A 10,346-nucleotide genomic window follows, 5' to 3' on the forward strand; every position below is an offset into this window, starting at 1 on the left:
CTGGATGTCATGAGCATACTGATAGCACCCGCCCAATGCCTCTGGATGAACCCTCTTGGCGGTTTCATGTAGATGCTGAATAGCATTGGGGATAGGAAGGCGCCCTGGGGAATGCTGGATTTAAGCTCCTTTTTAGAGGAGCAACTGTCCCCAAGCATCTCCATCTGGAATCTGCTTGAGAAATAGGACCGGAACCATTGCAATGCATTGGCCCCTATCCCCAATTCTCTCAGGAGTTCCAGAAGGATGCCATGTTCACTAGTATCAAAAGCCACTGAGAGGTCCAAAAGCATCAACAGGGTCACACTTCCCCTGTCAATACTCAAGTGGAAATCATCTAAGGTGAGCATAGCAATCTTGACTCCGTATCCCATCCTGAAGCCAGTTTGAAATGGGTCTAGATAATCTGATTCTTCCAAGACTACTTGGTGTTGAAGAGCAACTGCCTTCTCAATCACCTTGTTTAGAAATGGAAGATGGGAGACCGGTCTGTAATTCTTCATGTCCAAGGGATCTAGGGAGGGCTTTTTCAGAAGAGGCCATATCACTACTTCTTTTAAGCAAGATGGAAAATAGCCTTAACTAAGAGATGCATCTATGATATATCTCAGGTGAGTCCTCAAAGCATCTCCTCCTTGGATGACCAGCCATGAAAGGCAAGGGTCGAGAGGGCAATTTGTCTTCTTCACACTTCCAAGGAGCTTGTCCACATCCTTGGTACTCACAGATTCAAAATGATCCAGTATGATCTTATTCACAGAGTCACTGGACACCTCACCTATAGCCTCTAATCGAATGTTTTTACTGTTTTACTGTTTTTATACTATCATTGTTTAATCCAGTTTTAGTATTGGGATCGGGGTGGGCATAGGGATTGATTTCTTTTGGATGTTATTGTAATCTCAATGTATTTTATTGTTGTAACCTAGAAATAAATCTATTATTATTATTATTATTATTATTATCATCATCTTATGCTGGTATTGAAGTTGGTTCTTCTGTGAGAGATTTTATCTGCGAAATCAGGGGTAGGCAACCTGCGGCCCGCGGGCCAGATGCGGCCCAGCAAGGCCTTGGGACCGGCCCCAGCCCGGTCCTGCCGCCGATTGCCGCCGGGGCCTTTGGGGGGCAATTGTCTATAGAAGGCTCAGAAACATGCATTTATATTAACATTTTTTAAAAAATTAGCAAATTTTTTCGCGTGTCCTCCATTTTATTAAAAAAAGTGTCTTCCATTTGAAAATTTTGTCCTACATTTGTCCTGGTTTATTTATATATTTAATTTTTAAAGAAAATTATTTAATTATTTATTTTTTGGCTTCGGCCCCCCAGTTGTCTGAGGGACAGCAACCCGGCCCCCGGCTCAAAAAGGTTGCCTACCCCTGTGCGAAATGGTCATTTAAAGCATCACACTGAGCTGTGGTAGGCTCTAACAATGGGTTCTGGGAGGTGGATTTCTGGATCAGGTCCCAGATGCTCCCCACTTCAGCAGTCCCTTTATGCTTCTCTGCCCTTGGCACTTTCCCTCCCTCCCTCCTCCTTCCCATCCTTTAACCTACATCCCTTCAAGGGGGTCCAAGGCCCTTTCAGCATTTTCCCAGAACCGGGAGGGGGGTAATCTTTCAGGGGCTGAAGGTCTTTCTCCTTTTCCTCCTTTGCAGGGTTGTTGTGAAGGAAAATCCAAATCTTGTGGGCCTCTAAGTCTAGTTCCGAGGTTACCATGGGGGTGTCCCTCTTCCAGAAGGGGCTTTGGGTCCCTCCATCTGCCTTCTCTTGTCTGTGTCCTAAATTTGGGCTCTTCTCTCCTGCCCAGATAGAGCCCCTTCCCCAAGACCCCAGGGAAAACTCCTCCCACCCAATAAATGTTATTTCCAATGAGGCATAAGAATGGAGGGTCTTTCCTCTGCCCCACTTTCCAGGAGGAAGGGGGCTCCTCAAAGCCCTTTTTACCTTTGGATCCTGATCCCCTCCATGGCCATACCTCTCTCCAAGGGTCCCTCCTGCCCTCTTTTCTCCTAATAACCCCCCAAGTACCTAGGCCTCAAGGAATCCCCTGAGGAGAACAAAGGCAAAGAAAGAAGGAGAGGAGGCCTGGGAAGCCTGCTCCCTTTCTTTGGGGAGAGAAGAGGGGCTTTCTTCCTTCTTATAACCCCGAGCCCTCCCCCCCGGGAGACCCTCTAGCCATTCCTTCAATAGAATGAGAGATCTCCCCACTTCCTTGCCTCTCTCAGAACAGACTGTGAAAGCAGCAATGGCTTCAGGTGTGAGACTGCGCAAGCACACATACATCGAAAGGCCCCTTCTGATCATGCACAGGGATCACCAGGGCCTTACTGCTGCTGCTGTTCATTCTGCTGGCGGCCTGTTCTTATAACTGGGAATGGAGCTGAGGGCTGAGGAGAGAAGAAGGTGTCAGTTTTGTGCAAATTCAGAACTTCTGTGCATCAAAGAGTCCAATGTGTTGAAATAGCAAAGAACTTTATTGAAAACACATAGTCAGAAATTTAGTGTTTAAGCCAGAACTGCCCTCCCCAAGCCAAAGGATATATTGAAACCCAAAACCTAAAACTCCACCTTCTACCAAACCTAGCCCCCACCTACAATCCCCACCATCTATCCCCCATTATTAACCAGCCCCACTTTGCCATCCTTCTCACATGCACAATCTCTCCCTGCCCCAGACATTTGAAGAAGCTAGCTCCCTTTCTGTTACTACCGGTCCCCAACTTTCTTCAGCCAACATCAAACAAATTCTGAATGCTATCATTGGTATTCTAGCTAGCTTCAACAAATCCCAGCCCCCCGTCTAACTAACCTAAACCATGACCCATAATCCCCAGCCAAATTTATAACCCAAAGCAATTATCTATACTACTAGCAATTAAAACCTAAACTCAACAAAACATAACTTTAAAATATAAACAGACATATGGACAGACAAACCGTACATATAAAATCATAAGGGCCGTTTCTTAGAACCAGTGGATTGAAAAAAGATTTTTGTATTCCTTCGTTACAAAAAATAATGTTGGTTCACTGCTTGGATTTGTGTGGCTTCTCTCCTGTGTGGATTCTCTGGTGTGTCAGTAGGGTTGACTGCCGAGAAAAACAGTTCCCACAATGCTGGCATTTGTAAGGCTTCTCTCCTGTGTGGATTCTCTGGTGTGTCAGTAGGGTTGACTGCCGAGAAAAACAGTTCCCACAATGCTGGCATTTGTATGGCTTCTCTCCTGTGTGGACTCTCCGATGTGTCACTAGGTGTGACTTCTGAGAAAAACATTTCCCACAATTCTGGCATTTGTATGGCTTCTCTCCTGTGTGGACTCTCTGATGTGTCACTAGGTCTCCCTTCAAAGAGAAACAGTTCCCACAATGCTGGCATTTGTATGGCTTCTCTCCTGTGTGGACTCTCTGGTGTGTCAGTAGGGTTGACAGCTGAGAAAAACATTTCCCACAATGCTGGCATTTGTATGGCTTCTCTCCTGTGTGGACTCTCTGATGTCTCACTAAGTCTCCCTTCATAGAGAAACATTTCCCACAATGCTGGCATTTGTATGGCTTCTCTCCTGTGTGGATTCTCTGGTGTGTTAGTAGGTGGGACTTTTGAGAAAAACATTTCCCACAATGCTGGCATTTGTATGGCTTCTCTCCGGTGTGGACTCTCTCATGACTGACAAGTTCTTCTGTAAAGAAGGATAATGAGAGATAATACTGAATATCAGATTTAAGAGAGGAACGTTTTAGCCCAAGCCCACCTCTCTATGAGGTGAAGAAACCCAAATATCAGTGTTTGGTAATATGCAAGAATCAATGTATATATAGATGGAATAAAGTATGAGAGTGAACCAAAGTACACATTTTAGAATAGAGGCCTCTGGGAGAGTGGAATGCAGAAGGGGGGCAGATGTGAAGTTCTTCAAGGTGAAGCATTTGTCCAAGCACTTAAAGGCAACAAAGAGCCTTAGGAAAAGACTGATATAGAATGTAATTTCACTGGCAGAAGTTCCTCTGAGTGCCACCATATCTGATAAGGGGCAATGGGGTGTAGCCAAAGGTATTTTAAAGTATATTTAAATGTATTCATGTATCTGAACTATGATTGTTGGAAATGTATATGTTTGGAGTGTGAAGTGCCCAATAAAGTGATGAAGATGAGTTTTCTTTGTTTGTTTTCCTATAAAGGTAGCCATTTTCTTTGGCTCTGGGCCTCAGTTTTGTTAGAATGGGAATTCTACTGAGGACAGTTAGCTTTGAATAAATCTGAATTGTTAACAAAATCTGGCTGCTCTGCCTTACTCTATTCTGTCACAACCTTTTAAAGCCTATCATCCACAACACCTATTTGATATTAAATTAATAAAGTTGGAGTGGGTGACTTGAGCATGATCCTGCTGCTTATGCCCCTAAATACATGGAACGATTGTATCCTTACTCATATGAGCTAGCAAAGAAGAGACTGGATGGGGACTGCCTTGAGGGAGTCAGTGGAAGCTGATAGTCAAAGGGCTGTTGAAAAAATATTCCATTAAACATGAGTAAAAATATTTTGATTGACAGGTGGCATCATTTCCTGTGAGACTGCCATAGATTCTTAAGTCAGAGCACCTGGCATGATGCAAGCTAAGTGCAGAGGATGCTTCATGCTGTGTGGCACCAGGAGATGAATCACAGCCAATACAGTATACTCCTCACATGTGAATTGCTGTGTATAGGATTGGATTGGAGTTGTATATACAAGAGATGGCGAGCATGATGGAAGTCAGAGAGGAGAGCTTGCAAATACTTTTATTATTTTGCAACTCAAGATAGAGAACTCCCAAAGATTCAGATGAAATCAACTGTGTCAGTGACTTATTTTTAAGTGTGAAAAGTGGTCAGTGCATTGCCAAAACCTGTACCTGGAATTTTTTTTCCATACTTTGCTAAGTTGAGCTGCATCTGGGAGCATCATGCTCACATTGCGCTGTACATTGGCTTTTGAACAGGACTGGAATTCAGAGCCAACAAGGACCTGAGGACCGGTGTGCTAATCCCTTATGTCTGAGGTATTTGCACCAAGCACCTATTGCATTCAATTTGATTTTGGACTATATTTTCCCCACCCAGAAAACATTCTAAAGTGATTTAAACCTTATAGAAAACTCAAGTTCTGCCCACTAGCAACAATTTCAGTATAAATATTTCAGTCTTGTTGCAGACAGAATCTCTGTTGGTTTACATTGCTAAACATCTCACTACACTCACCAGCTCCACTTGCCTTGGGAGTTACTGACTTCTCTCCCCATTCTGGACCCTCAGCAATTGGAATCAAGTTCTGTCTAGGTTATGTATTACCATTAGCAAAGCCTAACATCTATTCACCACTCCTACCTTTGTTACCTAGTTCTTGTGTGTGCATGTGAACACTTATATGTGTGTGCGAGCGTGTACAGTGCACCTATGTCACATGCGGGCACGCCTTGGGCAGATTTCAGAATACACTAAAAGCCACAGTAGGAAAAAGGGAGGCGTGCCCCATAAGGGTTAATGGCGCCTGTGACTGTGCCGGGCACGGACATTCCACTGCGCGGAGCACCATTCATGTAAATAGGGCTCAAGAATACACTGAGTTCCCCTAATGCCGGGGGGGGGGGGGACGGGATGACTCCCGAGGCCACTGTTGCCCCAATCTCCCCTTTGAACGAAGTATGAAATTCCCCTAAAAGCATAGCACTTGGGAGTGTCCTCCCCAGACTCCAGCATTTCGGGTAACAAAGAGCCTCTGGAATCAACCATGGAGCTAAGCAAGCTCAGGTTGGAAAAGAAACATTAGAGAAAAAGGAATTTTTCTGTCGCCTTTTCCTCTCTTCATAGACATTGCTCATAATTTCTAAATGGAACCCCTTAATATGTTTGAAAACAAGGACTTGAGCCGGTTCTCACCAGTTCAGTTCTTAAAATCTGTCAGGTTGGTGGCTGCCTCCCAATCCCCAAGGTCCCTCTCCTGGCCCTTCCCAGAGGTCCCTTCCTCTCCGCACAGAGCTAGGTGATCCTGGCTTTGCTCCTGCCTTCCCCTCCTGGCTCCCATAGCCTGATCCCCTTCCCTTTCTCCCTCTGCTCCCCAACCTTCCCTCTTGCCATCTGCACTGCTTCAGCATCTCATATTCAGCTTCCCTGCCTTTCAATTTTTCACTTTCTCTCCGTCTCTCTATCACAGACACATACCCACAGAGTGTGATTCAAAAAAAGGATACTTTGAGGCTCATTGGTTGATAATGGCAGGATAAGCAATATACAAATAACTCATTGGCAAAGGCAGAGCAAGGGGGCTTGGACTTGGACTCCAATTTTGGTGAGGGTCAAGCACCAGGGAGCAGCCTTAAAACATTATAAGACAGGCATGGACTACTGATGGGGTTTGGAGGAGACCTCAGGGGCAACCCCACATTGTATTGCCTGGGGGAGGTGAGTGAAATAATATTTTGCCCCTCAACATCCCACAGCATCCCTTTGGGGAAATGGAGGCCATTTTGCCACTTTTGGGCCCTCTCTGAGCCATTGCAGACCCAAGGGAGGTCTTTCCCCCAAGAAGACTCTCCAGAGCCTTTAAAGGATGGAAGAGGGGCCAAAAGAGGTAGGAAACTTGCCCAGGGATGTGCTGAGTACCATTTGGGTGAGAAAAGTATTAATCTCTATGGCTTTTTCCTACAAAATCCTATAATGGGCAGTTTAGGATGGAGTATTTAGAATCCTTAGAACCTGGAGAGCAATAGTGCCTCAGTGAACTACAGATTCAAATATTCTACAGGATGTTGCTATCACAATTAAACTAGGCTTGAAAGGGATCTAGGACTCCTAGTAGACCGCAAGTTGAACATGGGCCAACAGTGTGATGAGGCAGCTACAAAGGCCCATGTGATTCTAGGCTGCATCAATACAGGAATAGTTTCTAGATCAAGGGAAGTAATGGTGCCACTTTATTCTGCTTTGGTCAGTCCTCACTTGGAATAATCCTTTCTCCAGTTCTGGGCCCCACAATTCAAAAAGGATGTTGACAAATTGGAGCATGTCCAAAGGAGGCCAACCAAAGTGGTGAAGGGTATGAAAGCCATCAAGCTCTATGAGGAGCAGCTTAGAAAGCTGGTTATGTTTATCCTGGAGAAAAGAAAATAAAGAGTGGATATGATAGCCATGTTTAAATATTTGAAAGGGTGTCATGTTGCGCAAGCAGCAGGCTTGCTTTTTGCTGCTACAGAGAAAAGGAGACACTACAATGGATGCAAGACACAGGGAAAGAGGTTCCACCTAAATATTAGGAGGAACTTCATGACAGTAAGAGCTCTTTGACAGTGGAATATACTCCCTTAGAGTTTGGTGGAGTCCTCTTCTTTGGAGGTCTTTAAAGAGAGGCTGGATGGCCATCTCTTGGGGGTGATTTGAATGTGTATTCCTGCAGGGCAGAAGGGGGTTGAACTGGATGGCCCTTGTGGTCTATTCCAACTCTATGATTCTATTATTCTAGTGGAACCAAAGCAACATGATAATATAGTATGAAAGGACCCTCAGTCTTTATAGAACAAGCAACGGATTCAGGTTTCTTACCTACAGAAACCACATTTTCATAATTGTCCATCATTACATAATTGTACATCAGTCTCTGTTTCTTGGTCAACAGTTTCCATTCATCCTCTGAGAAATATACTGCCACATCCGCAAAGGTCACCTGAAATAGAAAATAGCCCTCATCCAGAGAGTGACTAAGCAAAAGGGGAGGAAAGCACATGGTGCATCCAAATATTATTTCATCACTTCAGAATTCAGTCCATGAAATAAAGTTTAAATTCTGTTAGCAAGAAAAAAGCTACTGCCTTCCCCCCCCCCCTTTTTTTTTTATTGTGGTAATACACTTTTTTTTTTTTACAAAGCTTGCATGTTTACAACAAGATAAATAAAAACATATATCAACAAGCTATAAATCTGTTAGGCTTATTCCTGATAACTCTCCACAAGAAACTGTATAATTTTATCTTTTAATACAACATCTTATTCCTCTATCTCTAGGTATGAATAGAAAGGTTTTGTTTCTTGTACCTCTCCTTACTGAGCAGCCGCTAAATAAAGTCTTACAGCTTCCCAATCCTTTCCCCATTTAACCATATCCTTCTTGTTTATTAATGCTGTTAATCTGTCTAGATCTTTCAATTCTTGAATTTCGTTTTGCCAAGTCTCTATTTGTGGGATTATTATAGGTAATTTCCAGTTCTTTGCTATTATCCTTCTGGCAGCTGATATTAAGTATAATATTTCCCAATATTTCCTTTCTTCCTCTGGGTCTAGTAATGAAGTCTTGCTTAACAGATATATTTCTGGTCTGAACTCAAAATCATTTTTTAATATTAACTTTATTTCCAAATGAATCTTCACCCAAAATGACTTTATATATATGCTTTGCCACCACATATGTAAATATGTACCCATTTCTTTTTGGCATCTCCAACACCAGTTATCCTTTACTTTATAATTTTTTCTAGTGAGCATGGTGTTTGATACCATCTATTTACAACTTTAAAATAATTTTCTTTTATTGTTTGTGCTACAGTATTTATTTTGTTTTTAATCTAGCTTTCCCCCATTTTTCCAAGCCTAAATTGTATCCCAACTCTTGTGCCCATTTTATCATCGAATCTTTAATTTCCACTTCTTCAAGGGATCTTTTCAGTAAGATGTTATATATTTTACATAATATATTTTTTTCATCTTCTTTCATTAATATTCGTTATATTCTTTCTCAAAACCAAATAAACTCTTATCCTTTGTAAATCTGGCTTGGTAGACCTATTGTGACAAGGTCTATCATGCACATGATGAATTGGCCACAAGGCCATGAAGGTTCATGTTGCCAATCTCTTCCTTTTAGTTGGTTTCAAGGTGCTACAAGATTCCTTTGCATACTGTTGGGCATGCTTTGAATGTGATTTCCTGCATGCCAGGGGTTGGACTTGATGGCCCTTGTGGTCTCTTCCAACTCTACGATTCTATGATTCCTTCTTTAAGTTGAATATAATTCAAGCAATTCATATGGCCTAGTTTAGTTATGATTTCTTCCTTTAACCTTAATATAACATTTCCTTCATTATCATGAGTTCATATTTCTCTGTACCTTATCCATTTCTGATCTTTTCCCCATTGGCCTAAAAAAGCCTCCTGTGGGGAAACCCAAAGTGAAAGTCCAATGTAAAACATTTTTTCACAGTTAGCCAGTTATTAATGAAAGGTTTCCTCAATAGATGTCCATTAAAGACTTTGTCCCATTTGTGCCCATCATACTCATCATACATATGCAAAAAAGGTACTGCCTTTGAGATACAGTTTGTCTCAGATATTTTCAACATAATATACAATATAATAAACAGTATAATTTAGGCCATGGCTGGGATATTGAGGATGGATTCGGATACTGACATTCCCAACACATATAGAACATTTAGCCACAAGAGAATTATGGTGCATATAGCCATTTCTTTCCACATTTCGGAGGCAAATGTCATTTTATAAAAACAGTTCTGGGGAGCACTCTGGACTTGAGGGCCACTGGGCCCACCCCCAATTTAGCTCCAGAGATGGTCTCCCATATCCCCAACATTTCACAGACAGGAAAAGCAAGGCACATGTGGACAAGCAACACTAGAAGGTGGTGAGGATGGGCAAGTTGTTTATGAGGAAGATCACACAAACTAGGAAGGGCACAGCAGTTTGCTTTTGCCTCAGCCTCCTGGCAAGGGAAGACCCTGGCAACCTATCTCCTCTCCTATCCCCCCTTTTGGGTTGATGGGTACAAACTCCTTGGAAGTCATTTTTCACCGACCCAAGAGAGCTGAAGAGAAGGGGTAAAGTGGGAGGAGGAGAGAGAAACCGGGACATTTTTGAAAGCCACTGAAAAAGTGGGGTGGCAGAGGATTAACCAGGACTTTCTCTGCCGAACTGGGACAATATGTTCTCCACTTGCTTTCATGAGCTGGCCCAGCAGTGACACAAATGAAACTAATAGTCAGGATGGCAACTCACCCAAGAGTTCTTGTACTTTGCCAGCCTCTTTCTCTTGGAGCCCAACTCCCTCTGCTTGGCTTCTCTGTTGGCCATTAGGTGGGAAGGGGTCCTGGTGGCCCTGCACTTGGGTCTCTTCCAGCAAAATATGTCACAAAGCTGTGTACAAGGAGACCAAGATGAGGTTCCTGAGAAAAGAGACTAGGGTTAGGCTTGGTTTGTCAAGAAATCCTGCATCACTCAAAGACACATAGAACAGCATGCTGCTACTGAGATATGCAGGTGACATATGCCTCCTTTGGGCCAATGCAGAGATGGGCATC

At 43.1% G+C, this 10,346-nt stretch overlaps 1 protein-coding gene across 1 annotated transcript; it reads right to left on the minus strand.

The window, feature by feature from the left end:
* Nucleotides 1-2,503: 2,503 nt before the first annotated feature.
* LOC149290373 (uncharacterized) lies at nucleotides 2,504-9,148 on the minus strand. Its single transcript, XM_089489313.1, has 3 exons — nucleotides 9,140-9,148; nucleotides 7,582-7,702; nucleotides 2,504-3,683 (listed from the first exon to the last, which is right to left on the minus strand). The coding sequence occupies exons 1-3, from the start codon at nucleotides 9,146-9,148 to the stop codon at nucleotides 3,034-3,036; spliced, it is 780 nt and encodes a 259-aa protein (XP_089345439.1). The 3' UTR covers nucleotides 2,504-3,033.
* Between the last annotated feature and the right edge of the window lie 1,198 nt (nucleotides 9,149-10,346).

The sequence above is a fragment of the Sceloporus occidentalis genome, unplaced genomic scaffold (genome assembly GCF_023333645.1).
Source record: "Sceloporus occidentalis isolate IW3139 unplaced genomic scaffold, rSceOcc1.0.p SCAF_39, whole genome shotgun sequence".
Taxonomy (NCBI): domain Eukaryota; kingdom Metazoa; phylum Chordata; class Lepidosauria; order Squamata; family Phrynosomatidae; genus Sceloporus; species Sceloporus occidentalis.

Bases quoted from the DNA above. Each gene is read 5' to 3' on its own strand.
- LOC149290373 (XM_089489313.1), bottom strand. The intron at 3,684-7,581 runs GTAAGAAACCTG...CCTTCTTTACAG, and splicing joins TGAAAATGTGGTTTCTGTAG to AAGAACTTGTCAGTCATGAG.